This window comes from Primulina tabacum, chromosome 11 (assembly GCF_025594145.1).
Source record: "Primulina tabacum isolate GXHZ01 chromosome 11, ASM2559414v2, whole genome shotgun sequence".
NCBI classification, from domain to species: domain Eukaryota; kingdom Viridiplantae; phylum Streptophyta; class Magnoliopsida; order Lamiales; family Gesneriaceae; genus Primulina; species Primulina tabacum.
In genome coordinates this window covers 6,853,979-6,881,878 of record NC_134560.1, presented here as the reverse complement: position 1 = coordinate 6,881,878, position 27,900 = coordinate 6,853,979, and the positions used below count along the sequence as shown (strand labels likewise).

The following is a 27,900-nucleotide window of genomic DNA, read 5'->3' as shown; positions in this document are numbered from 1 at the left end:
TATTATAAAAAAAAGGCGTATTACACTCGAAAAACCGCTGTAATATGGTCCACACGATCATCTTCAGCATCATAGCCAAAGGCATCTCCCAGCCGTCGATCGAACTCTTCTCCCAACTAACGTGGCAATAGGCGTGTCCTATAAAGCGGGCACGTCATCTGGTAATGGTCTCCATACATCCCCCATGAAAAATATGCCTGCAGTTGGGGCAAACACTTGATTTCTTCCTCACCCATGAACTCATTCACACAAGCACACCGCACAGCTTTCCGGCAGTCCACCGCGGTGAACCTGATCGTCGGCAGGAGTTCCAGAACCAGTGTGGCGGGTATGGATGGTTTGGTGGGTGTTCTGGTCGGGTCTTCTTGTTCAAGAACATAGGAGTGGGGAAATGGTCCTAAGTTGATATTCCTGATCAGGAGATTGAAACATAGGGGTACGTGTATGAATATATATAGGGGTTGGAACAAATACAATGATTGGGAAAATTCAGCCGTTTGAGACAAGTTGGAATTTGTCAAACATATACATTGTATATATGCGTGTATTCATACGAGTGGTCGCTACGCAAGATATTTTATCATTAATGGATTTTGGGATTAAGCATATATATGTTCCATGACTGATATTTTCGTGCAATAGTTCTTGGAAATAGATCATAATGCCTATATTATACTAATCCCATGTCGAAAAGAAAGGAAAGAATTGAGTGTTTATACGGAGATGTAAACTAAACAAGTTATTTTTAATTATTAAAAATTGATTTGATTTCGAGAGATCACACTTTCTGTTTGGTGATACCCTGAAGAACCTGAGTTATAGATGACCCGAGACAATAGATGAATAACCCAGATCATGGAAAGTTTTCAATAAGATCATGTAAGGTGCCTGGTAGATAGATGCCCGGGGCTCAGACATAATCTGGATGACGTCTCCCGGGCTGGGTTACCTCGATAAAACATTGTATTCAAGTGCACACGTATGAGAAACCTTTGTTTTGTAATCATTATTATCAAGACTTTTGGCGTGTAAAAAGTAAGCGAACTCAATCAAAACAAGCATGGGTTGTCAGACCTATCAGTGAAAACAGAAAGCATGTGCAATCATACCTAGTGATTGGACACTGAAAACGAGTTCATCATTGATTTTCTTATTATAGATATCAAGTTGGTTTAGCATTAAAGACCCTCATTCATTTTTCATATTGCTTACAACATTTATTACTATATTCTTTCTAAAATTTTCACTGACTTAAGCGTCGGAGTGGATCACATCGGAGAATCTTCCGGCGCCCATTAACGTTCTTTCTCCTTTAAAAGTGCAGGTTTAGGTGTCCGGGCAATCATCTCCAGCTCATCAAATCGACTTGGTGTAATCGCCCACCAAACTCTTACCCAATTCATCCGGTCACCATCATTGTCCAGAATAGAGAATTTTTTAGAGCGAGATTTACCTTTACCTTTACGTTCTTGATCTGAATTTATTATGGGCTCTGATCTAGCATACCTATATATATGTGTGTGTGAGTAATCTTTCTTTTCATAATATTGTATACGTTATATGCACAAAAACTAGAAGAAATCCTTGTGAACACACACACACATCCCTTTTTCAACTGGTTTTTGTGTGTTCCAAAGAGGCAGGCCAACTTTCAGCATGATTTGTCTTTGTTTTGATCTTTACGTGAGCTTGAATTAAAGCCTCGTTTACGATAGCATCTTCGATGTTTCTCTGAACCATATAGCATAATTCATCAAGTGCAAGCATTGAGAAAGGTTCTTCAATCAGAACTCCCACCTGCACACAAAAAAAATTAAAAATTTGGATGTATGGGAATATTAAGGCTGAAGCTTCACAGCTTCGAACAAAATAAGAGAAGAGTGGATGGGCGAGGCGAAATGCTACTTGTATTTTCATACTCTAGTTTGATTCGAATTTCAAGATTTCTCAAAGTTTGACTACACTGTTTGTGCTTCATTTTGGCTTGGATTAGAGCTTGAGTTTGAATTTCAGTTCTGATCAGTCTTTAGGAGGCGTCGAAACTGTCCTAGAAATCCTTACAAGAATATTAGTACACCGACGCACGCGTTGCGTATTTGTATAATATTTTTTATAATTCATTTGATTTATATTTAAATGAGGATCAAAATATTATTATAAGAAATAACGAGGGACTACAATGTAATTTTGATATATAAATTAAAAAATAAAAGAATAAAAAAATTATCTCAATAAGAATTGAACCTATAATCTAAACCCAAAAAACAACGACTCTATCCACTGAACTACATATAACTTGCATTACAATTTTAACATTTTCTTAATATATATAATTATTAAAACAGACCATGACACCAAAGTTTGTTATTCTAAGTGTCTCAAACTTAATAAAATAGCATAGAAGTATAGACGAAGGGTACAAGGGTAAAAGAAATTACCTCTTCAATGCAAAATAAAGAAGCAGCACTTATAAAAGTTGCAGGCACCACAATCCAATGGCAATCATTCCAGAGTATAATGGGGAGAGTAAAATGCCACAGGACTAGAAATCTTGAAGTTAATTGGGTGTATGACAAGGGAATAGGTATGCCCATTAATTGTTCACACACCCCAATTTCTTCATGAAAACAAGAAAGTTTTGACACCTGAAATAAAATTTGGACATAATATCAAATTGTTAAAAACATATTATACAATTTTCAAGCTATATATCATGTAATGTATTGACTACACTTCAAGAAAAAGATAATGCAAGCAGAAATAAGTTGACATTAAGTTACTGTTAAAACCACTTCTTCTAAAACTACAGGCTAAGGAGAAGTGGACTGATGATAGTTTTATACTTAATATTGTCAATGGCTCTGAATTCATTGTCTAAATCGCATGTGAGGCCAATTTAATGAAGTGTAAAGCTGGCTGCGCCTGCAGCTGAGGTTTCAAAACCCCTACTATGATATCATGTTGTGAATTAAAAGACGAGGGCGAGTTACAGTCATTTAACCAACAATACTTTATACTTTAAAAGTTACTATTATATATAAGTAATAGCTGATTTGAGAACCACTTAGGCTTAAGTTCTACAGCCGGTACAAAATAGTTTGGACTAAGGTTTAGATGTTTTGAAATTCAGTAGCTCATAGAGTTTGACGATATGTATTGCAATGAGAGATGAATTATACCAAGAGATGGCGCTTTGTGTCCTCCATATCTAGCAGCTGAAGGCTTTGAGAGATAAACTCCAGGATGCAGTTGGGATGATGTTCTGAACTGAGAACCACGGCTAGATCATCCACCTCAAGCACATTTTGAAGATCTTTTTCAATATCAGAGTCATATAGAATATGACACTGCATAAATAATTAGTGTATCTTGGTGAATATTGATCAAACATAAATAATCAGTGTATCGCGAATAGTGATCAAGTTCTGGTTTTGACAACAACCCTCTATTTCAAAGTTCAAATCCATCTTAAATAAGTTGTTAATAGTATCCTCACAGATATTACCGCACAATAGACACCCAAACAAACACAGCAGTTACCGGAAAAAAGCCCCACTGATATGTAATAAATTTCCAAGAAATTAAACAATTTCGTTACTGTCCTCAAGTCTCACTTTTAGTTGGTTTAGTTCTCCAACAATCAGAGTCGACATAGAATCCGGATATCACAATTCACAATATTATATTCAACCTGATTTTGTGACATAATATTCAAACTGGACAGTGTTAATAACCAATTTACTCTAGTCAAATTCAAATTTATAGTAATCCAAACCTTGAGAGCAACTGGGAATGCAATTATATACCGCAAGATAGCATCTTTAAGCGCAGCATCACTTGGGCTCTTCACACTAGCAATCACCAGTGTTGCAAAGTCATTAATCCCCGCAATCACCTTAGTCCAAGCCTTCTTCCCTTCCTCAAACCTCGAATACGAAGCCTCGGTCCTAAACACGAGAAGCAAAGCCAAAGCAGGAGCAGTCAACTGATAAGGCAAAGATGAGGCACTCAGAACAGGCAAAAACTCCGGAAGCCAATGCATTGAAACCGCCGTATTATAGCCTGCAACAATCGCTGCAACAGACGTGAACACAATCACCGGTGGTATCAACGACAGAATAACGCGTGAACTTAAGCTTGACAAGAAATGCCTCACATGCCTGAAAGAGCTTCTGTGCTGAACCCAGTTTTCTTGGTCGTATAAGTGTCTTTTCTGCTTCATGCCTCGCTCTTTTACGGCGTCTGCCCAATCGGGGATCACTCGTAGAATGGAGAAGAGTGTTGGTTCTCGATCATTTGGATGTGAACTTGGGTTTTTCGTGGGCTGGCATGAATTGCAGAGTAGTTTGGCCAGTTTGTGGTGATTCTTTGAGGGGAATTGGAGGGGATTGAGGTGGAATTTGATGAGGGTGTTGAGGGTAAGTTGGGAAGAACATGGAGATGGAGGGATTGGGGTTGCCATCGATTAGCCTTCGGAGAATTCGGTGGAATTTGACATTGCATGTAGTGCGTGTATTTGGTGCGTGAAAGATTAGAGGTTTTAAGCTGAGGAAGACATTTGGATAGGTTGTTGTTGGGGCAATTGGGCGTGTGAACCAGGTTTGTTGGGCTTGTTTCAGATAGCGACAATGGGTCACATTACATGGTCTATAGATCGCACATTTCCGACCCTAACATATATATATATATATATATAACTCATCAGTAATTCAAGTTTAAGACGAGTTCTCGAGTTTAATATCAATTATAACAAAGTATTTTCACGATGAGACGGAGATCAAACCAAGAACAGACCCAAAATTTTTTAATTTGAACAATTTTTTTTTTGAATTTAAGTCGTTAATAATTTTCAATTTAGGTAATTTTTTCTAATTCTGATTTTTCCCCTCCTAAATTTAAGTCACTTGGGATATAATTTAAGTACTTTCTCCTATTTGCTTTTGTTAGAAAATATATAACTTTGTCAAAAAAAAAAAAAAAGAAAATATATAATTAAATCGATTTATTCAACATATAAATAACTTCAATAGAAATCTATAAATTAACTCAGTTGTAAGATATTAACATTTCCTCATCGTCCTGTTGCCGCATCATGTTCTGGTCAAGCGTAGAAGGATTTGAAATTAAAACCTTGTTCCTTTATTTAAAACAACATTTAAAAAATAGAAACCAAAGGGTCATAGCTCAGTGGTAGAGCAATTGACTGCAGATCAATAGGTCACCGGTTCGAACCCGGTTGGGCCCTTCGTTTTCTTACTCTTTTTGGCATTTTTTAGTCTTGAGATCTACTTTTTAAATATTATATTTTACCTCATTTTTTAAAATAAAAAATTAGAACTATTTGATCTTCACACTAGCATCTTTAGTATGTCATTTCTATACATTTAGCATAAGATATTACATCAACTATCCATGATATATATATGTATATATGAGTATATGTATTTTGTGAGACGAGTCAACCCTACCGATATTCACAATAAAAAATAATACTCTTAGCATAAAAAAGTAATATTTTTTCATGGATGACCTAAATAAGAGATCTGTCTCACAAAATACGACCTTTGGGACCGTCTCACACAAGTTTTTACCTATATATATATAAATAGTTGGTTATCCTCTGTCAAAAAATAAAAAGACTTAACTCGTGTTATGTAAAAAGAACCTCAATTAACATCAATTTCATAATTTATATATACGTGTTTTTAATATTTCTAACAATGTTGTAATTCACATGTTATGTGTTTGAACGTACGAAAATTGTTATTAAAATCATACAACAATATTTATACAATGAAAATCTAATAGTTTTGCAATATGATAATATGATCAAATAAATAATATTAAAATACCACAACTTGACTAAAAAAATAAAAAAAAAATAATTTGTACATATTAGATTTCGAAATATATACAGAAAATGTGATAAAAAAATTATTTTGTATATAAAAAAGATTAGAATCATATTAATATTTATCATGGGTCGATGATTTTTTGGAATTTCGATCGTGGACCTAATTAGAAGATCAAATTTGAAGAGTCGTTCGTGGAGATTTACAAGAAATATATCTCCGCGTAAAAACCAGAATAGTTTGGAGTCCAACGTAATAAACACAAAGATATACTTTAAAAGCCCTATGAATGTTTCTAAACACACGACGCCCAAAAACATAAATTTTTAAACTTCTGCTGCGTTTTGGGTGCAAGAATATGATGTTCCTACAATAACTACTCACGTTTTGAAATTTTAATTTAAAGAGCGATATTCAGGGAAAAGTTAATCATCACTTATATATATAATAATTTTGTGGTCTCAAAATTTTAATTGAACAAGTTGAGAATAAAATGTAAAATTAAATAAAATTAAAATTAAAGTCTTATGTTATTTTATATTATTTCTACAAAATATATAATATAACATATAGTGACTAAAGTCATATTTTTTTTATATAATTAAGATATAGTTTTTCACTATTTTTTATGTTGATATACACTAGACATTAAAATCAACTAATGTAAGTTCCTTTTAAAATGAATAATTTTACAAAATATTTAAATGATAAAGTTGATAAATAACATTTTATTTTAAGATACTGATATTATTAATATTCATATTTTTTTAATTGTACATTATTATTAATTGAAAGATTATTAATATCCATAATTTTTTATTGGACGTTATTAATAAAACAAGAATGAAGCATATTTCGATTGAAAAAAATTAGAAATAACGCATATATTAATTAAGTTGAAATAAAAGTAGTAATCAATTAGTTTGAATTTTTATTTGTTTTTTATTTTATGTTTATGAATATTAACAATTTTAATGATAATTTTCGAGTAGTTTCTGGCAATCTATTTAGGAACTAAGAGTCATTAACAAAATTACCTAGATACAACATAATGTTAATATTATCAACTTATACAACAAAAATAACAAATGAAGTGTATTTATAAAATAGTGGATTATAAATATCATTATCTCAATATTTTAATTTGAGTAGCTCTCTTATGAGACGGTCTCACGAATCTTTATCTGTGAGACGGGTCAACCCTACCGATATTCACAACAAAAAATAATAATCTTAGCATAAAAAGTAATACTTTTTCATGGATGACCCAAATAAGATATCGTCTCACAAAATACAATCCGTAAGACCGTCTCACAAAAGCTTTTTTCTTTTAATTTTACTTTTAAAAGTCTAATTAATGAATTTTTCGAGGGAAATTAATGAATTTTTTTTAGAGTACACACTTTATTGCATGTGATTAATAATCAGCCTCAAACGGGAAATGTTTCCTTTAATTTTTCCTAAAAGCACCCTGAAAAATCTCTCAACCCTTTGAAATTTTCTCCCACTTCTCCATAAACTATACCAAAAATCAAGGATCCTTCTTTTTGTTGTTATTGTTTTCTCTTCTTTTTATTTCTTCTTCTCCATTCCCGTTGTCCATTTTCATCGCGCGTTCTGATCAAGCTTTGTTTCTTCACAAAATGGTATGTTGATTTTAATTAATAAATATGTGTATTTGAAAGCGACCTCACAATTATTTAGATCCTAAAGTTTTGTTTGCGTTTTACATGTAAACTTTGAATAGATGAGATTTATATAATCTTCTCCTTGATCTAACATTCTTGATGCGTAGAATTTGCATGGCAGGAGCTAGACGACGATCTATAGATTTCGAGAAAAAATGTCTAAAATTTAACTTGGAAAACAATTTTTTTTTTCTTGGATGATATTAAATATGGGATTCTTTTTTACTACTGTAATTCTTTGCCCCCTAATATTTTAAGCCAATCCATGCAATTTTCTGGCCGGGCAGGCAAATGCAGCATCTGGAATTGCTGTGAATGATGAGTGCAAGCTCAGATTCTTGGAGCTAAAAGCGAAAAGAAACCACAGATACTTAGTGTTCAAGATTGATGACACTGTCCAACAAGTCACCCTAGAAAAGATCGGTAGCCATGATGAAACACACCAAGATTTCACCGAAAGCTTGCCCGCCGATGAGTGCCGATATGCTGTATTCGACTACGATTTCACTACCGATGAAAATTGTCATAAAAGCAAGATTTTTTTCGTTGCATGGTCAGTACTCATACATAACACACACACATTTCATATTTTCTGATCTACGTTATTCATCAAGATATTTTCGAATGTGTTTTTTACCTATAAATTAAATTGCTCAACTTTTTCCCACAATTCAACTCCAATATCAAGCATATGAACCCCAAATTTTAGATCTGCGCGCACGTTCTATACCATATGGACACATGATATAGATGATCAATGTGTTGAATAAATCTGGTGGATAAAGTTGTTGAAATTAAAATTTTTGTGGCTACAATAAATATAATATAATGCAGGTCTCCAGATATAGCTAGGGTGAGAACAAAGATGTTGTATGCAAGTTCAAAAGACAGATTCAAGAGAGAATTAGACGGTATTCAGGTCGAGTTACAGGCGACCGATCCCAGTGAAATGAGCTTGGATATCTTCAACGAAAGAGCTTACTAAGCCCTCTTCCATACATCATCCATTCTTCCTTGTTTTCTCTCTTTTTTTTTTTCGGGAAAAAAGAACGAATTTTTAAGTAATATTCTGTTTGAATTTGAGGTTTTTTGGAAGGATATTCTTATGTTAATTGCTTTTGTCTGTGATTCTTTTATCTTGTGTGTTGAGTTCTTCTGCTTGTACCTTAATGTATACAAACAGCCAGCATATATAACATATTACTCCCTTCATTAAAAAAAAAAATTAATAAAAAAATTAAAAATTCAAAAATTTCTACAATTTCTTAAGAAATTTTCATACTTTTTATGATTTAATAATTAGTAGTCGACAAATTGGCTTTCAAATTGCTAGCAAATTTGATTACACCTTAATTATTTTTATCCGTATGATAATAGTGTCAATTAAATTATATATATAATAAATTTAAATAATAAAAAACCATTTAATATTTTAAAATTAAAAATTAAAATATTACAAAAATAAATTTAATTAAAATTAAAGTAAATTTGATAGCAATTTTAAATCAAATTTGTAAAATATTTAAAAATTCAATTTAGTATTTTATAATTATGATTGTGTATATAATCAAATTAAAATTTTAAAAAAAACTTTGACAAAAAATAACGAAAAAGCCATTACATTTTCATATTTTAAAATAAAATATTGCATGAATAAAAATAAATAAGTTGAAGAAAAAATAAATTTGAAAATATTAAAAATCACAATTTGTAAAGTAATATTAATAAAAGTGTATATTTTGAATGTTTTAGAGTTTTTGGATTAAATACATTTTTTATTAAATAAAAAATTTTGGAATATTAAAAATACCAAAACTTCTCAAGAAAATAATTATGACAACATTATAAACTATAATTTGTATAATTAATATTACCAAATGGTAAATTTTGGATGTTTTTAGGATTTTTAAATCATAAAACTTTTTATTAAATTTTTAATTGTAGGTGGTAACACGTAAGTATGTAAAAATGTAAAGAGATTGTTGTTATTTTCGCATTTATTTAGGGATTTTGTTATTGTGATAAACCAAAAGGGAAGTCAACGTAATTAACTCTATTTTAATTTTATTGAATATCTCTCGTGATAGCGATTTCACGAATCTTTATCTATAAGATAAGTCAAACCTAACGATATTCACAATAAAAATAATACTCTTGGCATAAAGAGTAATATTTTTCATTGATGACTCATATAGAGACTCGTCTCACAAAATACGACCAGTGAGATCGTCTCACACAAGTTTTTGTCAATTTTATTTACCATTTGATAAGTGAAATATATAAATTTATGCAAAAAATATATATTTGTTGTTTAATTTAATTTTTTTTATTAATTTTACGAATATCGTCGCTCTATATGATTTTCTTCCCGATAAAGGTCTTCGTATCATTATTTCTATTTTTTAGGAAGGAGGATTATTTTTATATAACACTTACAATCGGTAGCAAATTTTCAACACTAATTTTCTTAGCTTGTTATGCATAATTTGCTACGGTGAACAAGATAATTTTCATACTTCATACATAATATTTTTTGGCAAAAAAATTTGAAAACTTGGTCTTCTAAATTGTCATGTTTTTTATATTTCACAAAACTTACATGGGATCATCTCCCATGTCAATTTTGTGAGACTAATCTATGACCCGACCTATGAAAAATAATACTTTTTCTGTCAAAAGTATTAATACTTTTCATTGCATGTATAGAACAAGTCGACCAATTTCACGGATATAGATTCGTGAGACCGTAACACATAAATGCTTTCTATTATCGTCTTCTAACTTTTTCAAATTTGAGTTTTAGTCATGTAACTTTTGTTGTTTATTATTTTTAGTCCCATATTCCTGAGATGATAACATGGCATTGTAAAATATTGACATGGTATTGTGATACCGTAAAATATTGAAGTGATATTGAAAATTGCGATATGATTACTCTCACGAAATATGATTAAACCCAATAAAAGAACTTACACGACTAAAACTCAACTTCGATAAGTCGATAAATTAGAAAACATGACAACTACCGGATTAAAATTACTACTTTCTTTTTTTAAAAAAAACTAACAACTTGATGAAGAAAAATGGTATAAAAAGCAATATCTATTCCCTAGCATGGGAGTTCAAATTTCACTGTATTTTCACAGCAGAAATCCCATTCAGTAATAATAAAAAATTTAACCACAGTCCAACCAAGCAAAAGGAAACAAAATCTTCAAATAATTCCGCTCCTTTCATTTTGTTCCCACAGCACAGCTTGCTTTTCTAAATTTCCTTTTCGATCACGAAGAGCTCGAAGCCCCGCAGGATCGAAGGAAGGAGGCAATGTGCATGGGCGTGAGTCTGCAGCACTTGTCACCATTGACTCTTTCCTAAATCTCCTTCTCAATCCTCGGACAGAACAAAAAAATGTTTCCGAGCATACTTCGACGGCCCCTTCGGGGACAGAAGGCTTATATTTCATAAGCCTTGAGTATTCATTCAAGAGATGGAAAATGTAGTCATAAACATACTTCATTTTCAGATTTTCTTGAACATAATCACTCCCCGATTTCCCGATCTCTTGTGCCTGATATAGCAATATAGAAATGGTGGATAAAGAAAAGAATTAACATTCTATAAACCTGAAATTAAATCTTCGGGATTTCTCAAGATTTTGTGTTGGAAAATTTGTTGCTAGATGGCAAAATGTGATTTTTAGTAGATAATTTTAATTTTCAATTTATTCGATTACTAATTTTAGTCAAGTAATGATTTTTCAATTCTTCAATTTAATATTTTCACGTAAATGTTATTTCTTTCACCATATAATATCTCCCAATTCAACAAATTTTTTTATATAGAAATCACAGAAATTAATTATCGAATACATGCAGTTAATTAAAGAATAAAATTATTGTCTGCGTGAGTGTGTCTGTGTATATATCTTATATATGATGTTATATTGACTAAAACATAATAAATAATAAAGTAAATATTAAATGAGTAGGTCTCTTGTGAGACGGTCTCACGAATCTTTATCTGTGAGAACGGGTCAACCCTACCACGCGATATTCACAATAAAAAGTAATACTCTTAGCATAAAAAGTAATATTTTTTCATGGATGACCCAAATAAGAGATCCATCTCACAAAATACGACCCGTGAGACCGTCTCACACAAATTTTTTCCATATTAAATTATAAGAAGTTTTAATTTATTTTGTGAAATTGCTTTAGGACTAAAATATTAATCACATACACAAATGATTAAAAATATCAATCCTCATAATTAAGGCAATAAAATATATATTACCTTGTCTGTGAACTTGTTGCCCCATTCTACTGCAAATTTAATGGATCCACACTTGTTATTTTTGTTAATAGGCCAGTAATGAACCGTGGGAAGCAGACTTCTTGTGAAGAAGTCGTAATACTGTGGACTAATGATCAAACTCATGGAATCACATGCTAATATATACTTTTCGCTGACCGACCACGAAACTCCTTCGACATAAATCTTGTATCTGCATCGTCCGAATCGAAATTTATATAACAAATATGTTGGAAATAGAACATGAAAGAAATTATAATCATTTGAATAATTCAATCTGATAAAATGAAACTGATGTATGCCTGTAAGTGCATTGGCTTGCTAAATCTGCACCGCTGAACTTTTGTTTCTTCTCTTGTCCCCATTCCTGTAAATTAAACAACTATGTAATATAAGTTTGTCCAAGTCTCATGTAAAATCATTCAAACTCAACTATTGAGTAGGTGGCACTTCATTTTCAAGAAATAAAGTCTAACAAACTACCCATTAATCTAATCTTGAATGAACCATATGTAATCTTTCAAGAATAGACAAAAACATGTATAAAATATTCTATATCTCAATCAGAAGTACTAAAAATGCATTTCTTTCAACTTGTTTGTTATTGACATTTTTAAAGATTTTTTTTTACTGTTACGTTCTTCAGAAAAATCTGAATAAAAAATATTTCTCCAAAAACATTTTCTCTATTCATATATATATATATATATATATATATATATTTGAGCATACCAAGTTAAAGATTCGAGCTTTCCAATCCTGTTCATCGGTAACATTGCATTTTAACAAATCTTGCCTTGCTGCACCCAGCCTTATGTTTCCTTTCCAATAAGCATATGGTTCTCTATCCATCCATTTGATATTTTTGTTGCCAACTTTCAGATCCTCTTTCAATATTTCCCAAGGCCTGATATTAACCTCTGGCCTGCAAAAGTATAAATACAAAGGCATTTATTTTTCCCTTGAACTATTCTCATGCAAAATTCAAACTAAAAGAATGTGCAAAGAAATTTTTTTACCAACCCCAAAAGGACCAATCTGGAAAAACGATATCAAAGCTCAGATCATCGCTACAATAATGGAACAATGGAGGGATTAAAGCATTTGGTCTTTTTATGTAGTTGCGTTTTTTAATCACCGGCCTATCATTACATTCGAACATCAAATCCAAGTCCGGCAGCCTTCCGGGATACAGCCTAAGAAGCTGCAAAATCCCCCAAATTGTAATAACATCTCTTGTCTGAAAAACTTCTTTATACTTCTCCATGTAAACCCTCCCATTCAGTATGATTATCCTAATATGCGCCACTTCTTTAGCTTTTTCCACCATTTTTTCTGTAATCCCGGTAACTTTCCATGGTCTTAAATCTTCATGAATCCATCTGAAGTATTCGGGGCACGATTCTGTTGATGAAGTGCTTACATTCTCCGCCACAGGTACCGAAATTTCTGAACATTTGAGAGAACAGTCGAATTCTGTCTGATATACGTGTGGTGATGAGTCTTGGAGAAATTTCTTTTGTAATGATCTTTTGATTATCGACTAGATAAATATTGAAATGGGATTGTTAAAAATCATGAAATATCAAATCATGAAGTGAACACGGACCCAAAAAATTACTTACAATATCGATCCATTGAGTGAGGAAGGCAACGAAGATCAAGATTCCAAGAAAGAAGGCTGCTGTTGTTCGAGCCTTTCGTGTCCTATTCTGGCTAATCATATTCGCTAAACAGAAAAAAAAAAAGGGGATTTTGGTTTTGACTTTGTGTTATCCAATCAGAAATCATGACTAACTTGACATGTGGTGTGATTTTCTGAGAGTTGAATCTGTCAACTCCGAGGACAAGAAGTAGATCTAATAAAGTTTTTTTGTCGATTGTGTTATTTGTAAATAAATAGGTGAAATATATCGAATTCCGATAAGAAGAACCTTATAGAAATTAAATATTCTTTTGGATATTAATGGTACGCTAATCTCGACTAGTGTACTTCTATGTCACAAAATTGGAAAACTTCAACAAACTACTCGTATATATTATTTTCAACGTTTACATATCCGACACAAAGCAATTAATCAATGCCATAAAATGGTTTCTACATGTGCCAATTACTCATTCTATGAATTTAATTTTACATTTCAGCATCGTGAGATAGCAAAGAGATCAAGTGGGCTTACACATCGAAGGCAAGAAATTGCTTTTCCCGGAAGGCATGAATAATGTGTTGGCAGAATCAACTGGAAGTAATTGAACGGGACGGGACATGTCCAAATTCCAATCGTATAATATCGAATCAACAATGAGATTTAACAAATTGACCATTTTTCGAATTAATAAACCCGCATTTCAAACATGTGTTTCTTGTAATGACTTGCAACTGCTACTACAGACAATCAAAGACTTTCTGTTTTCTTCCCTAAAGATGCCTATTACAACTAGACATGATGATTTAGTAGAGTCATCGTGCACCTCACTTTAATGCCCCTCATAGCAAAAGGCCTCGAAGTCTTTGGGTTTCAAAATCCAGTTTCTAAAATGTGGGCTTGCTTTGAAAGCCTTCGAAGTTGCTTGGTATTCTCCAACCCTTTCCTGCAAAACAGGATCAACTACTACAAAGCCAGTTTTTCCAATATGAACCTTTTTAAAAGCTAACGGCATTGCACTGTATTGAAAATGTCATTTACCCACGTGGCTGTAAATTAAAAAATAGTTATCAACAAAGGGGACAACCAAGCCACTCACCTTGAGTTCGTGATAAGTAACCTCGCTGATGAAGCACTCCGATATAATCTCACGCTCAAGTGATACAAATAACTCCAACAAACGCTTCCTAAGAACATAAAAAATTCAATGTGGAATGTACAAATAAAAAAGCTATTCTAAACTTTTCAGTGCTTCTATAAAGACAAGAGTGTAAAGATTTCCTAGTTGAATAATATGATCGACCAATGTTGCAAAAAATAAGGTGCGCTGATACAGATAAGCCCAGCAGAATATATCAGATCCAATCATTGGGGTCTGGTGTGACCAAGAATTTGATTTTGGGAGGAGTAATGTTTTGGGTATATCTCTGTTCATGTTACAAAGGGGTTGTCTTCATCTTTCATACACATAGATTAAGGGGGTTGACTCATGGAAAAAAAAAAAGATAAGGAGGACAGAGCACCAACCCTCAAACACTTCATGATGCATCAATCAAAGTAAGAGAGTTTCAAACTGAATTTCACTAAATGAAAACAGTGAACCAGGGAAGCAAATCAATCATGGCTCTGACAAGTATGAGAAACGAATTTTAGCTTTGAGCAATCGAGTAAAATAGCTTTTGGTGTACTGATTGTAAATTATAGCAACTTACTTGCATAAAGATGACTCAGTAGAAGGATACAAAGCTCCTTTTGCAGAAGTACCCTGCTTTCTACCAGTGGTTCCGAGGAGGACTTCATGCAAGCCACATTTATTCCAACATACTGAATAACTGCAAACAAAGGAGAATGCAACATCAGATAAAGTAACTGAAAACAACCAATAATTCTCTTGAAGCAATGATAATTAACACAAAATCCCACCCGCAAGTTAAAGTTTCTAGAGCAGTCTCAGAATGTTGAAACTCCTCAGGCGGCACAGGAGCAACCCAGAGGAGTGGCTGTCAATTACAAAGAAAATTGAGTTTGATGAGATCCATTTGCTCATCTTCAGTGTCATGCTACATAGCCAAAATGGAGGGAAACAGCGAACTATGACCTCATTAACTTGAAAGGGACTCATCAGTTTTTTAGTCAATGGAACAATTCGCTCATGCAGAGATCTTCTCAGGCGATTGACCACAAGAACATTTTCAGAATCAAAATGGGATATACCAACTGTTATGGAGGAAATATAAATAGGTTCCAGAAAAGAAGAAAGAAGGGCTCCTGTATCCAAATAAAAATTCAATGAGAGTGCATAACTAATAACCAATTTGCACATGAAGATATTTATCATAGCTTATTACAATTTTCCAAAGCATATTTCCATTTGCTTATTGAGCATGGACAATTAAAAATATCGATATATTTGTGGGATCAAATGTTTGCCATTTTACCAAAACCACAACTGATACAACTCAAATATTTTGAACCACGTGGTACACCTAGGGACACATTTAGCCGATATTCTCAACATAGACAATTATTTTTCCCGATAGTTTCTCACTCAATAACTACATCAACTTGCAATTCATGGAATCAAATGTCTGACTTTGACATCGATATCAATTGCAAGATAAAATTCTTGATATTTTACCTAGGGATGTAAATGAACCAAACCGTTTGTGAGCTATTCGAAATTCGATTCGATAAAAGCTCGTTTGAGCTCGTTTAATGAGGCTCGTTAAGATATACGAACCAAGTTCAAGCTCTACAATATTCGTCTCGTTAGCTCGTTAACATGTTCGTTAGTAAATTGATAAGTAATATCTTAGATGAAAAATAATCATTTTGATATTTAATTTATTGATTTAACACATTAATTATGAAGTATATAGAAAAATCTATTTAATTTATTTATTATAATAAATTAACAAATTTTAATAAGAATATTATATTTTTTTCTAAATGTATAATTTATCTTTTAATGAATATTTAAATGTACAATTCATATTTATTGAGCTCGTTTAGGTTCGATAAAAGCTTGAATAAGCTCGTGAGCCATGAATATATTTGTTAAATAAAGCTCGAGCTCGGCTCGATTATAAACAAGCCAAGCTCAAACATTCAAGAGTTCGACTCTGCTCGGCTCGACTCGATTAGATCCCTAATTTTACCTAAACTATAACTAGTAATGGTGTTGCAATTCATATGTTTTATACCGTACACTAGCTCAATCTCTCAGTTATTGCTCCTCACGCCTCTCCCACTCAAAAAATAGTAGAAGATTCACGTTGTCGATACATACCGTTCAAATACAAAATGGGTGCATGTCATTAAGAACATCAAAGGAACAAAATGGGATTATTATTCGTGAATCCACCAAATTAGTCAAATTTTAGGGTACTATTAACCTTTTCGCTTGCTATTTGCTTTTAAATAAATAGGCAAAGCTTCAAGTAACTGCAGATGGTGTTGTGATCTCTCCTCATAAGTTTACATGAGGTGCATGATATTCAAGATGAGACAAACCATCACATTCTGGAGGTGAATCTATAAGACATGAGTGTGGCATTAATTCACCTAGCTTAATACATTAGTAAAACATCCAATAATTTATCATGATCTAAAAGTAAGGAACCTTGAACTCCAACAACATTCCACCGTGCAATCTTGTCAGAGCAACTTACTGACAAAGTTGTATCTCCTCGACCAGGCTTCCTGTGAACAGTACCAGCAACCTGAGAACAGTGACCTGAAGACTGATCTTTAAAATAAATTATTATTATTAAAAACATTGCGAATTATAGTTATAAAAACCCATGCCAAAGAAAGGAAAACAAGAAAGCTACATGTAAAAAAGTACGATAATTCGGTCATGAAGACCTTTAAAGGAAACTAGCAAGGAAAGATTCATCAGTAATACCATTGTGCCGTCAGAACATTCTGAAGCGATGCATTGAACCTCCGATACTTTTAATGAACCATTATTTAAACAAGTGAACAACTGAGAATTAAGTGAGGCATCCCCACCTGTACCAGTATCAGAGAAACATAACTTATTGGAGGTAGAATAAAAGTCATGTCCAGAAAATACTACAAAATTTTAGACATCCACTACCTACATGGCAATTGTGATACATACAAATGCAACTTCCAGCATGGTTTCAATTTAAACTTTCCTCGACCAAGGACATCTGAGTTAAGATGGAAAACTGAGTTGGTAATATCGTCATTCTGCAACTCTGTGCTTCGGTTATTATACTCATAATTACTGTAAATTTTCGTGAGGCGATGAATCTCTGAATAGAAGAACCTGGTTAAATATATGCAACCAATTAGATGACCTGATACCTACAGATATATCATCTTCGCTGCATAGCTGAACTAGCCACATTAGTCACTTGTACAGAGTGACGGGCCAAAACCAGGGAAACCAACTGGTCACCATCTCAAGACAAAATAATTAAAATTTAAATTTTACTCAGCTCGTGCATCTAAAATCATAGTCTTCATACAAAGCACGCCATTTTCATGCATAAAAATTAGGCTAAAGTAAAAGAACAAATTGAGAAACTGAAATCCTACCTGAGAAGAGATCTTCTAGCAATGACTTCAGCATGAGAATCATTGACAACGTCGCCATTCAAACTCCGCCGCTTGTGCCCTACGCATTTCGTCCCAGTTCCCAACGCAACCACTTGTAATTCTAACAACGTTTACATAAACAAACACAAAATTCAAATCACTTGGATCAAAAACAGCAAAATGAATCAGATATTTGGATTCTGATAAAAAAAAACCTTGAGTTGCGGTGGAGAGAAGAAACGCCGCCAAAACAGTGACTTCGCGTCCTTGAGGCTTCCCCTTTTTGGGAAGAGAATTGTAAAACGACAATACTACTTCTGAGACCCTCTCCCCCCACGTCTTTTCCTCAGGGGAGTACGTTTTCGTTTCAGGCGCCGGTGGAGGAATATTTCCAGAGCGGGAATCCATGGGGGTTGAGGAAACTGAATTTTGTTCATTAAACGACTGAGCTTTTGAGTCCAATCATGGGCCCATGAAAAGATAGACCTTCCCTTCATTCGTCCAGTGGACAGTGGCCCAATAAATTTAACTGTTTCCTTAAGCTTAATTAGGCCCAATCTCATTGCTAAACAAACAAGAAAGATGACAATGTTATTACAAGGGAGTTTTCTTTCCAATAATTTGTTTATTACTAATATAATTTGCATCGAACAAATTGTAAATTAACTAAAATAAGGATTGCATTTGCAAGTTGAGAATGACTACTAAAAATGGCAAATACGGAATAAGAAAATGACATAATTTTTAAATATAGATTGAGGCAGAGAATTCGATACCTGGTCATTTGATTTTAAAATAGTAATATGTTTCTTGTGAGACGGTCTCACGAATCTTTATCTGTGAGACGGATCAACTCTACCGATATCCACAATAAAAAATAATACTTTTAGCATAAAAAATAATATTTTTTCATAGATGACCAAAATAAGATATCTATCACATAAAATATGACCCGTGAGACAACCTCACACAAGTTTTTGTCTAAAAATAGATAGTTGATATTTACACTCTATTTCTTATTATTTGTACTCATAAAGTGTAAATAACACAAAATAGAAGGTAAAGACGAACAATTTGGGCACGGCCCCTACCCAAGAGATTAAGCGGTGAAAACTGGCCGGTGCGACTCTCTTGAATTATTGTTTCTTCAAAAGATGGAAAATAATGACCTCTTGCGCAAAGTTAGGTCCATTACGCTTTTCTTTTCTTTTTTAAAAAGAAAATAGTAGCTTAATAGAAACTAAAAGTAGAGGGAGGGGCCCTTGGGTTTATTACCCAATTAATCGAATAAACTTTGTACTATTCATTTATATTCAATAGTTTAAAAACAAATATCTTCCACGGGCGGATATCAGTGAAATGGAGTTGTTGGCTAACAAATTAGGCTCACAATTGATTTTGATATTCCTAAAAAAAATTTATTTTAGTTAACTTGAAACTGAAATTGTGACTGAAATCATATCAATGCAATCACAAATACACATTTTTTCTTGGGATGGAAAATTTCATGTCAATATCCGTTAAAAGGTCGACCTGATTCATGTCTACGGTATCACGTCTTTATCCAAATTTAATTTTCACTGGAAAAAACAGAGAGACTATTTTTGGAAAATTACTACTAAAGAATCTTGTAGATCAGTCTCCATCTTATATTCTGATTCTTATCTGGAAATCCACCACGTGACTCACACTCTTAACAAGTTGGAAGCATCTCTGTGTGTTGTAATGGAATATTATGGAGGTTTTTTCGGCGGTGTCAATCCAAATAATGTATATTCATATATATTATATATACGGGAAAACTCGAATTTACACCCATTTTTATCAAATATAATAATGCATAAATATATTCCAAAACACTTACATTACACATGATTTTAATTAAGATGACTTATATTACATCTGACATTAAGATTTTGAACGAGATATCGAATTTAAACTCGATTATTTAAATTGAACTTGAAATAAACATTAAAAATCGAATTTGGAACAAACAAATCTGCTGCTAAACTTTTTCACTTTCCATCGTTATTGTTAATGAAGTAAGTCACGGTCTCACAAATCTTTATATGTGAGACGAGTCAACCCTACCGATATTCACAAAAAAAGTAATATTTTTAGCATAAAAATTAATAATTTTTCATGGATGACTCAAATAAGATATATGTATCACAAAATACGACTCGTGAGATCATATCACACAAGTTTTTACAGGTGTCAATGATGAAAATATTTTCGTAAATCAAGAGAAAGATTAATCATTTTATTTACTTTAACTATTTATTATCGTTTCTTGGTTTTTACATGGCCAAGTTTAATGTAAACATGCAAATATTTTAAAAAGTTTTCCAAAAAAAAATAAATAAATCAGTAATTAATATTTATTATCATTTCTTAATTATCTTTTAATAGCAACTCCATTAATATTTGCAATCGCAGATTTTTCTTGTTAACATGAGTTCATTTCTTCTACCTTGATTCTCCATTGTAACAGGTCTCACCCACCTCCGTTCTCTATATTACTGTTATTATTATTATTTATACATAAGAATGACGACCGCAGTGGCTGAGGGAGTTGTCACGAAGAATCCTGAAGCGGCGGAGCCATTGGCTGGGCCGGTCGTTGAGAAGCCGAACCAAGCTATTCAAGATAAGCCTGCCTTCGTGCCACCACCTACCGCAGAAGTTGTTACGAAGAATCCTGAAGCGGCTGAGCCACCGCTTGCGTCGGTGGTTGAGAAGCCGTGCCACGTTGTTGAAGATAAGCCTGTAGTCGCGCCACCTCCAGCCGAGGCCGCTAAACCTGTTACAAGTAACGTTGATTGAATAAAACCCTGTTTTTTTGTTTAGATATTTATGGAGTACGATTCTGTAGCATCAGTCGTCTCGACAAATTAATTCACTTGCTATGCTCCTAGGATGTGCGCAGAAGATCTTGTAAGATGGCAGATTGAGTTACATTATGTTGGATATGGTTAATGGACCGTTTCTTGTTAAGAATCTTGTTCTGTTACGTATCACATTTCATCTAAGCTGGGAAAACAAAAAAAAAGGTTGATTTGGCAAATTTGGTGAAGTTGGATTTGGTTTATTAGAGTCTGACCCAAATCATTTGAAAAGTTACACCTGAAGTTTAAGGATTGTGTTTAGACTTAATGTGATACATTGTGTCCAAATTTTCCTGCAGATGTTCCAGAACCTGTTGCAAAGAAAAGCTCAAAAGGATCCCTTGATAGAGGTGTTTTACCGTATATGATTCGATTTATTCAAAGTTTGATTGGAGGGAGGATAAATTATTGAAGGAGCAAGTAAAGTTTGTGTGGATGCAAATGGTAATGACTCGTGTCTAAAATATTTTACAGATATTGCTCTTGCGAAACTTGAAGGTGACAAGAAGTCCTCGTACATCAAGGCGTGGGAGGAAAATGAAAAAAGCAAAGTGGAGAACAAGTAAGGCTCTGAATTCTCCCTAGTGATCCCTTCTAAAGTCTTGTAGACGATTATAAGAAATCATGTTGCAACTATGAAATGTGGGGAATAATCGATTACGATGGGGGCGAATTCTTGATTCTTAAAGAGTTATGAACATTTTTCGTATGAACTTGGAACTGTTTGAGATTGTGAACTTGCTTCAGATAAAGAGGAACAAGCATCGGTGAAAATGAAAGGCGCCATCGGAATCTGACTTCATTGTTGGTTTATTCATAGATTTTACTTGTAAATTTGTCTGCAATCAAGAAAATTTCTCCTTGTTTCTTGGAAATTTCCATTTTATGGTTTAAGAACCTGCTGGTTGATTGTTATCACAATTTACATGATGGGACAGGGCTCAAAAGAAGGTCGCAGATATAGCTTCATGGGAAAACACCAAGAAGGCATCTCTTGACGCCCAACTACGAAAACTTGAGGTAAAAACACTCAAGTTCGATTGCTCATTTACATCTTCAAATTCTCATGTCCAATTAAGCTATTCATGATCACCACTTCAGTTTCCATGAAATCCCTAACAAAGTTTGAAAGTTAATAGATATGAAATGTTGAGCTAGACTTGTTATCTCTGCAGGAAAAACTAGAGAAGAAGAAGGCATATTATGCAGTAAGTGTGAAAAACAAGGTGGCACTAATCCACAAGCAGGCAGAAGAGAAGAGAGCCATGGTTGAAGCTGCACGTAAAGATGAGATATTCAATACAGTTGAGGCGGCTAATACATACCGTGCAACCAAGCAGATTCCTAAGAAATCTTTTGGATGCTTTTAAGGTGAAGTATCTTAAGTTTAGCAAAGAACGACCCTCAAGTTTCAAGATTCCCTTGTAAATTTTGTTGCTTTGATATGGTTTTTTTCTGTGTTTAAGAAATCACGGGTGTTGATCTTTTTATTTTTCCTCGTCTGTTTATGTATAGTTCGAGTACTTTTCGGTTATGAAAACAGCTTCGGTGTTCATAACATGCAACTACAAATCATTGCTCAGAGCATGTTGAATTCCATGTGACATTGTCGACCGTTAAGCAGAATTAAAGCATTTGTCTCGCCCAATGCAGAAGCCTTTTCGTTCGAACTCTAGTGGCCAACTTTATGGGAGGTCCAGTTGATCCAATGGTTATACCGTGCACAACACCATGCTGCGCGCTATAGAGGATCCATGTCCCAATAAATGCTGCGCACTCCAGAGAATCTATGTCCCAAGTTTATTGGTCCACTTAATCCAATGGTTATAGCATGGAGGATCCATGTCCCAAATTTACATTATAAAATTGATTAGTGAATCATGACAATCTAACGTTCAAATCCGCCTTCTTCAATAGCAAACATGAGATATTTACAGATCTAAATGAATTTTAAATAAAAGGAGGATGCATGAAAGCCCATAATGGTGAAATTAATTCTCTAGTAGAGTAAGAAAATGGCATTTAACAGAACTAGCCAAGTTCCCCATTGGGAGGTTACAATCTGAAGCCAATACTTGTGTTATCCAGTACAACAAAGTCTTCTTCAATTATATGCAAGATTGCATAAAAAGAGATAGGTGAGAGGGGTGTTATGTTTTGCGTTTTTTTTCCGCACGCACTCGGGTCTGACTGGAAACATCTAGGCAAATTGGTTTGTAGAAAGCCCCAACGAGTTTTTGCAATATATTCTTCCTGAGATGGTGATAACCAGAAACATTAGGAATTTAGGATCTTCCATATTTCCAAAAGCTGAAGGTGATGAAAAACAAACGAACTGAATTTCGGTAGCACTGAAGCGAGAAGCGAAATTCAGCCAAAAGCTTGAAGTGGAGAAAGATGCAAACTTCAGCTTTTTGTGTATAAAATCACTACCATAAGCTACAGAAATCATGATGTCCCAAGAAGCTCATGTCATTATTACTTGGAAAATCAAAAAGCAGCTGCAATGCAGATTCAGATGAATCCTCCAATTCATTTGAACTCCCTGAATCCAATCCAGGTAGAACATTGTCCGTGCAAGATTTGACGATCTTAAGCTCAGGATCGTGGTCTTTCATGTTCCCTGCGTCCAAGGAACCTACTTGACCCAGACCAAATTCGGTTGTCATTCCTGATATCGAACCACACTTTGTTAATGATGATGAGATGGGACTTTGACAATACATTTTCTCTGTTTTCTCCTCATTTTTCAGTCTACGAAACGTCTCTCCAACCTCAGAATTCCACAGACGTAAGAAGTAATCGGTGTCTGATTTTTGTAGTGTCGTTGGGTTCAAGAGTAGGGATTCCTTGGAAAGTCGGGCTTCGGCTTCGAGCCTGGCGCTCTCCCATTGTGCCATGTGGCGCATTGAAGGAGACGAGGGAAGTCGATTTGATAATGATACATCAGATACCGAGACATGCTCGTGTGTCTGAGGGTCGATTCCCATCTGCAGCAAACGCTTCTTCAGATGAGTGTTCCACAAGTTCTTGATTTCATTGTCTGTTCTGCCCTGTAATTGAGAAGCAATGGCGGCCCATCTGAAGAAAATAAACATCCAATATTAGTGAAAGAAAGATTATAATGAACATGGACATTTACTGAAACATTTCTCGGCCTGGTCCATCTGCCTTTCATGATGCACGTAGTTCCACATCGGATTTCATGAGAAATGGGAAAATCTTTTAGAAAAGAGCAATTAACAACTCGGTTCATCATTTTCTTAAAATAAATACAGATCCCAACAATATCAAGGACCCGTGAGCCCGGTGCATTAGCGGTCTGTAACCAGAGTTTTCGAAACTTATTATTGCCAGTGGTGATGCAAGATCAAACTTGCAACTCAATTCGAAGCTCTGTGTCACGCATCAATTCATGGTGATGTAAGATTGAATGATCACAGGTGATTTCACATTACAACTGAAAATAGTCGGTCCGACAATCAATCTATCGTAACCATAACCTGTTTCCAAGAATGGCATGCAGCTGAATGACAAGCTTTTCTTCATCAGGTGTGAATGGTCCTCGTTTGATGTCTGGCCTTAGATAATTTGTCCATCGTAGCCTGCAACTCTTCCCACAACGAAGAAGACCTGTAGAAAGAATCACGATAACTAAACAAACTGACATCTTCCAAGGTGCAGTGCATCGAACTCCTAGCGAGACACGAAGACTCGTCGACCACCAGGTGATCCTCGCTCAGCTCAGTTCAGTTCAAAACCATATCCACAGAAATATAATAAGAATCCCGTAATTCCATTTCAAAACTTACTTAATTTGCTGCTATTTATATTCTCTGTTTCAGGTCCTTTTTGAATCGGTATATAAGGCTCGTGGTATATATTCATTCATTTTATGATAACTAACACCTACCGTCAGTGTAACATGACGATTATATATTCGAAGATTTGAAATGCCGAATCATATATTCTTGAAAGTAAGAAAAAAAGGGTAAAAAACCTGCAAGTTTGGGAAGAGATCGCCAGCTCCCATGGCCGTTTTTGCTGATATAGTCAACCAATTTCTCATCTTCCTCAGAAGTCCAGGGTCCTTTCTTTAACCCTTTTTTGTCACAACATGGTGCTCTCCCCATTAACAAAAAAAAACACACACAAAAACAGTCTAATGATTCTTCGAAAACACTACCTTTTCCTTTCAAACAACAGTACAAAATATACAAGAAACCAAGAAAATACAGTTAACCCTCGAATCTCAAAGATTCTTGGAACTAAATTACATTCAGGATAGAAGTGAAATGTAAAAAGTAAAAATTGAAAACCCTTTTGAATCTTGATCAAAGATAACGTGAAAAGACATAACAGAGAACTTTACAGATCATACCGGCGACACATCGGCCGGCTACGCATTGAATGCTTACACTTGCATTAATATGGAGATTTATTCAGATTCTAGATAGGAGCATTTATTTCTCTTATCGACTAAATATGTCGCGCAATAATTCGCAATATCGTGGAAGAGGATGTAATGGCTGAATTTATTGGACGAAGAAAAATTCTTGTATTTATTGTGTCCCCGTTTATTAGTTTCCTTAACTCTCAGATTTCACGTTAATTTATTTCTGGCATTTATGTGCATGCAAGTCGAGTCGACTCCATCTCTTGATCTAGTAGTAAAGATGAAACCTCCACACTAAGACATGAGATCTTGGGTTCAAATTCCTAGTTGTCTAGGTGTGCAACAGCTCGGAAATCTCAACTCTCGTTGTATTAAAAAAATAATCTGAGCTCTGGCAACTTGATGTAGATAAGTTAATGATAATTGGATAATGAACTTGATGATACCCATGAGAGCCCGGATCATAGATAACCTGAGATATTAAATAGATTCCCTAAAACAAGGTCAATAAACAGAGTGCTTTCTTCAGCAGCCGGACAGGGAGATGCCCGGGCTCTACTCCACGTGCAACCAGAAGCCCGGGCTCTCATGTAAACTCCTGGATGATTTCTACCCGGGCTACCTCAATAACAGTACCGCACTCGAGTGTATCAGCATGAACTATCTTATCTGTCAGAACAACATGGGTTTGACGTGTCAGAGAAGTCATCAGAAGCATGGTATGAGCAACCGTCATACCATACTTAGCAATTATGCACAGAAAACAAGGTACCTACCACATTCTTTCCTATAAATTGCAGGTATTATTTTCATTTACAGAGGCTAGAACTTTGAATTCTTAAGCATTTCACGTATATCATCACATATACCGCTACTTTGCTTTTCTTTTTCACCTACTAACTTAAGCATCGGAGTGGCCACGTCGGACACCCATCCGGCGTCCATTCATGAGTTCATCTCCTTGTCTGCAGGTCACAGTGGAAGCTATAGCTTACAGATTCATCTCCTCGCTCATTTCCTTACACGAAACACAAATCAGATCCGATGGATTGCCCTGACTCCGCTCGTCCGATTCAGCCAGATCTCATCAGAACTTATATTGGTTTTGGATGGAAATTTTTGATTTTTTGAGTTACACATCAAATCTACATGTTAAATCCATCGTATCTATTATGCTCAAAACTAGAAAAATATATTCTTTTGTTTGAATTTCAAATCCAACCTCCAAACTAGTCCGGGTTTTTTAGATTTGAAATTTTCCTACAAATTCAATTTCTTTCATCCGACACGACTTGGTATAATTGTGAACTGAGCCGACCGACTACATTTATAGTGATAATAATAATACATAGAACATGAATGATCATTTAGTTGGACTTGAATAACACATTCTTTTTTCAGCTGTAGTTAATGCCAGCATAAATAAAAGCACTGTAAATTGGTAATAATATAACATCAGAGTATAAAGTGATAGAAATTCTGGGAAATATTAATTAAGATAGCAAAATGGCAAATGAATATTTCAAAATTTGTGCTACCAAAGAGTACTGTCGCACATGGTATTGTGAGGAGTAAATGCAAAGAAAAATCCAAATGTGAAAAAGAGAGATGCATGTGAGGATGATGGCATTTAATGGAGCTTTCTTCAATGGTGAAAGGACACACTCTGTCCATTCAATGAATTTCTCTCTTTCTTTTTTTTTTACACTTAGCATGCACACATGTTTGTGGGGTCATCAATGCCTAATTTCATGAGTTTTGTGTGGATGTATCATAAAATACATGATATATGTATATTACATTACATTGAATATTTTTATCAAAGTATAGTAAACTAGACCATAGTATTGTGAAGCAAAACGAAAATGGATATCGAATTACTCGAGCTTCCAATTCGTAACGTGCTCCTATATAATGTAGGTAAGGTAAGCACAATGGATTGATCTTCTTGAGCTGGGCACGAGTCGGATGGTCCGGGTAATCAGGTATTTTGGGTCTGTTGGTGGAGATTATCCTTATCACCTTCATTTAATCTACAACATGAAGATCAGTCATGAAGATATGTTAGTAAATTTGAAGTTGAAGTAAAAAAAAAATTCTTTGTTTTTAAGACGAATTTGTCATGCATGTGGTGTTCACGAGATATGGAAATCGTCTCTCAGGATATAAAGACTTCTAACTTATAATAGCAGCACTACTAATCACAAGTGTCATAGCCATGAAATGAAGCAAATTCTTTTTTTTAGAAGAAGAAGTTTAAAATGAATGGAACATGATCTTCCTTTGTTTGATCTTCTCGAAGTTCTCATTATGTTAATTCATTCAGATGGATTGATATATAAGTCACAAATCTCGAAAATATGACCAAAAGACACTTTTTGGCGACAATGATATGTGGAAACTCATAGCTCTTGGTAAACAGCGCTTCGCCGCTTAACGGGTGCATAGACGTCTCTCTCTCAGCCCTGAGATTTCCAGAGCAGCAAGAGGAGTGGTAAGGCACCTCTTTACAAGCGCCTCAGCACGTCCGAAGTGCTGATGCGTTTATTT

At 34.3% G+C, this 27,900-nt stretch overlaps 6 protein-coding genes and 1 non-coding gene across 11 annotated transcripts; 3 read left to right on the top strand and 4 right to left on the bottom strand.

The window, feature by feature from the left end:
• Window positions 1-1,465: 1,465 nt before the first annotated feature.
• On the bottom strand, window positions 1,466-4,558 carry LOC142519170 (voltage-dependent chloride channel 1, chloroplastic-like). The gene is made up of 4 exons (XM_075622104.1): window positions 3,776-4,558; window positions 3,180-3,347; window positions 2,439-2,645; window positions 1,466-1,797 (listed from the first exon to the last, which is right to left on the bottom strand). Exons 1-4 carry the CDS (start codon window positions 4,460-4,462, stop codon window positions 1,612-1,614), a joined length of 1,248 nt encoding a protein of 415 aa, XP_075478219.1. The 5' UTR covers window positions 4,463-4,558; the 3' UTR covers window positions 1,466-1,611.
• A 616-nt stretch (window positions 4,559-5,174) lies between these two features.
• Window positions 5,175-5,245, top strand: TRNAC-GCA (transfer RNA cysteine (anticodon GCA)). The gene has a single exon. It is a non-coding gene; the product is annotated as a tRNA-Cys (tRNA).
• Window positions 5,246-7,411: 2,166 nt separating this feature from the next.
• Window positions 7,412-8,674, top strand: LOC142518624 (actin-depolymerizing factor 7-like). The gene is made up of 3 exons (XM_075621418.1): window positions 7,412-7,498; window positions 7,828-8,093; window positions 8,375-8,674. Exons 1-3 carry the CDS (start codon window positions 7,496-7,498, stop codon window positions 8,523-8,525), a joined length of 420 nt encoding a protein of 139 aa, XP_075477533.1. The 5' UTR covers window positions 7,412-7,495; the 3' UTR covers window positions 8,526-8,674.
• A 1,920-nt stretch (window positions 8,675-10,594) lies between these two features.
• On the bottom strand, window positions 10,595-13,622 carry LOC142518620 (uncharacterized). The gene is made up of 6 exons (XM_075621416.1): window positions 13,477-13,622; window positions 12,871-13,394; window positions 12,584-12,776; window positions 12,154-12,218; window positions 11,834-12,044; window positions 10,595-11,108 (listed from the first exon to the last, which is right to left on the bottom strand). The coding sequence occupies exons 1-6, from the start codon at window positions 13,573-13,575 to the stop codon at window positions 10,755-10,757; spliced, it is 1,446 nt and encodes a 481-aa protein (XP_075477531.1). The 5' UTR covers window positions 13,576-13,622; the 3' UTR covers window positions 10,595-10,754.
• Window positions 13,623-14,159: 537 nt separating this feature from the next.
• LOC142518619 (tRNA-specific adenosine deaminase TAD1-like) lies at window positions 14,160-18,493 on the bottom strand. Of its 5 annotated transcripts, XM_075621414.1 has the most exons (11): window positions 18,282-18,493; window positions 18,067-18,187; window positions 17,833-17,852; window positions 17,604-17,675; window positions 17,405-17,511; window positions 17,120-17,240; window positions 15,596-15,765; window positions 15,421-15,497; window positions 15,210-15,329; window positions 14,597-14,684; window positions 14,160-14,443 (listed from the first exon to the last, which is right to left on the bottom strand). In XM_075621414.1, the coding sequence occupies exons 1-11, from the start codon at window positions 18,472-18,474 to the stop codon at window positions 14,330-14,332; spliced, it is 1,203 nt and encodes a 400-aa protein (XP_075477529.1). In that variant the 5' UTR covers window positions 18,475-18,493; the 3' UTR covers window positions 14,160-14,329. The 5 variants fall into 5 exon arrangements, with proteins under 5 accessions (XP_075477529.1, XP_075477525.1, XP_075477526.1 ...); XM_075621410.1 differs by lacking the exon at window positions 17,833-17,852 and having other exon boundaries at window positions 17,604-17,794; XM_075621411.1 differs by lacking the exon at window positions 17,833-17,852 and having other exon boundaries at window positions 17,120-17,219; window positions 17,604-17,794.
• Window positions 18,494-20,488: 1,995 nt separating this feature from the next.
• Window positions 20,489-22,526, top strand: LOC142518536 (remorin-like). The gene is made up of 5 exons (XM_075621326.1): window positions 20,489-20,878; window positions 21,254-21,304; window positions 21,429-21,516; window positions 21,893-21,974; window positions 22,130-22,526. The coding sequence occupies exons 1-5, from the start codon at window positions 20,617-20,619 to the stop codon at window positions 22,322-22,324; spliced, it is 678 nt and encodes a 225-aa protein (XP_075477441.1). The 5' UTR covers window positions 20,489-20,616; the 3' UTR covers window positions 22,325-22,526.
• A 411-nt stretch (window positions 22,527-22,937) lies between these two features.
• On the bottom strand, window positions 22,938-25,578 carry LOC142518535 (transcription factor MYB17-like). The gene is made up of 3 exons (XM_075621325.1): window positions 24,955-25,578; window positions 24,458-24,587; window positions 22,938-24,035 (listed from the first exon to the last, which is right to left on the bottom strand). The coding sequence occupies exons 1-3, from the start codon at window positions 25,085-25,087 to the stop codon at window positions 23,384-23,386; spliced, it is 915 nt and encodes a 304-aa protein (XP_075477440.1). The 5' UTR covers window positions 25,088-25,578; the 3' UTR covers window positions 22,938-23,383.
• Between the last annotated feature and the right edge of the window lie 2,322 nt (window positions 25,579-27,900).

What these genes read in the sequence shown, in the direction of transcription:
- LOC142518620 (XM_075621416.1), bottom strand. Translation starts at nt 13,575, where the DNA reads ATGATTAGCCAGAATAGGACACGAAAGGCTCGAACAACAGCAGCCTTC. An exon ending in TCACTCAATGGATCGATATT is followed by an intron (nt 13,395 to 13,476) that starts GTAAGTAATTTT and finishes ATATTTATCTAG; the next exon opens with TCGATAATCAAAAGATCATT. An exon ending in GCAAGCCAATGCACTTACAG is followed by an intron (nt 12,045 to 12,153) that starts GCATACATCAGT and finishes CGGACGATGCAG; the next exon opens with ATACAAGATTTATGTCGAAG.
- LOC142518536 (XM_075621326.1), top strand. Translation starts at nt 20,617, where the DNA reads ATGACGACCGCAGTGGCTGAGGGAGTTGTCACGAAGAATCCTGAAGCG. An exon ending in AAAAGCAAAGTGGAGAACAA is followed by an intron (nt 21,517 to 21,892) that starts GTAAGGCTCTGA and finishes ATGATGGGACAG; the next exon opens with GGCTCAAAAGAAGGTCGCAG. An exon ending in CCCAACTACGAAAACTTGAG is followed by an intron (nt 21,975 to 22,129) that starts GTAAAAACACTC and finishes TTATCTCTGCAG; the next exon opens with GAAAAACTAGAGAAGAAGAA.
- LOC142519170 (XM_075622104.1), bottom strand. Translation starts at nt 4,462, where the DNA reads ATGGCAACCCCAATCCCTCCATCTCCATGTTCTTCCCAACTTACCCTC. An exon ending in CATTCCCAGTTGCTCTCAAG is followed by an intron (nt 3,348 to 3,775) that starts GTTTGGATTACT and finishes TTATTTATGCAG; the next exon opens with TGTCATATTCTATATGACTC. An exon ending in CTTTATTTTGCATTGAAGAG is followed by an intron (nt 1,798 to 2,438) that starts GTAATTTCTTTT and finishes TTTTGTGTGCAG; the next exon opens with GTGGGAGTTCTGATTGAAGA.
- LOC142518624 (XM_075621418.1), top strand. An exon ending in AAGATTTTTTTCGTTGCATG is followed by an intron (nt 8,094 to 8,374) that starts GTCAGTACTCAT and finishes AATATAATGCAG; the next exon opens with GTCTCCAGATATAGCTAGGG.
- LOC142518535 (XM_075621325.1), bottom strand. Translation starts at nt 25,087, where the DNA reads ATGGGGAGAGCACCATGTTGTGACAAAAAAGGGTTAAAGAAAGGACCC. An exon ending in ATCTCTTCCCAAACTTGCAG is followed by an intron (nt 24,588 to 24,954) that starts GTTTTTTACCCT and finishes TTCTTTCTACAG; the next exon opens with GTCTTCTTCGTTGTGGGAAG. An exon ending in CATGCCATTCTTGGAAACAG is followed by an intron (nt 24,036 to 24,457) that starts GTTATGGTTACG and finishes TATTTTCTTCAG; the next exon opens with ATGGGCCGCCATTGCTTCTC.
- LOC142518619 (XM_075621410.1), bottom strand. Translation starts at nt 18,474, where the DNA reads ATGGATTCCCGCTCTGGAAATATTCCTCCACCGGCGCCTGAAACGAAA. An exon ending in ACTGAGTCATCTTTATGCAA is followed by an intron (nt 14,685 to 15,209) that starts GTAAGTTGCTAT and finishes TTATGTTCTTAG; the next exon opens with GAAGCGTTTGTTGGAGTTAT. An exon ending in TTACTTATCACGAACTCAAG is followed by an intron (nt 14,444 to 14,596) that starts GTGAGTGGCTTG and finishes CCTGTTTTGCAG; the next exon opens with GAAAGGGTTGGAGAATACCA.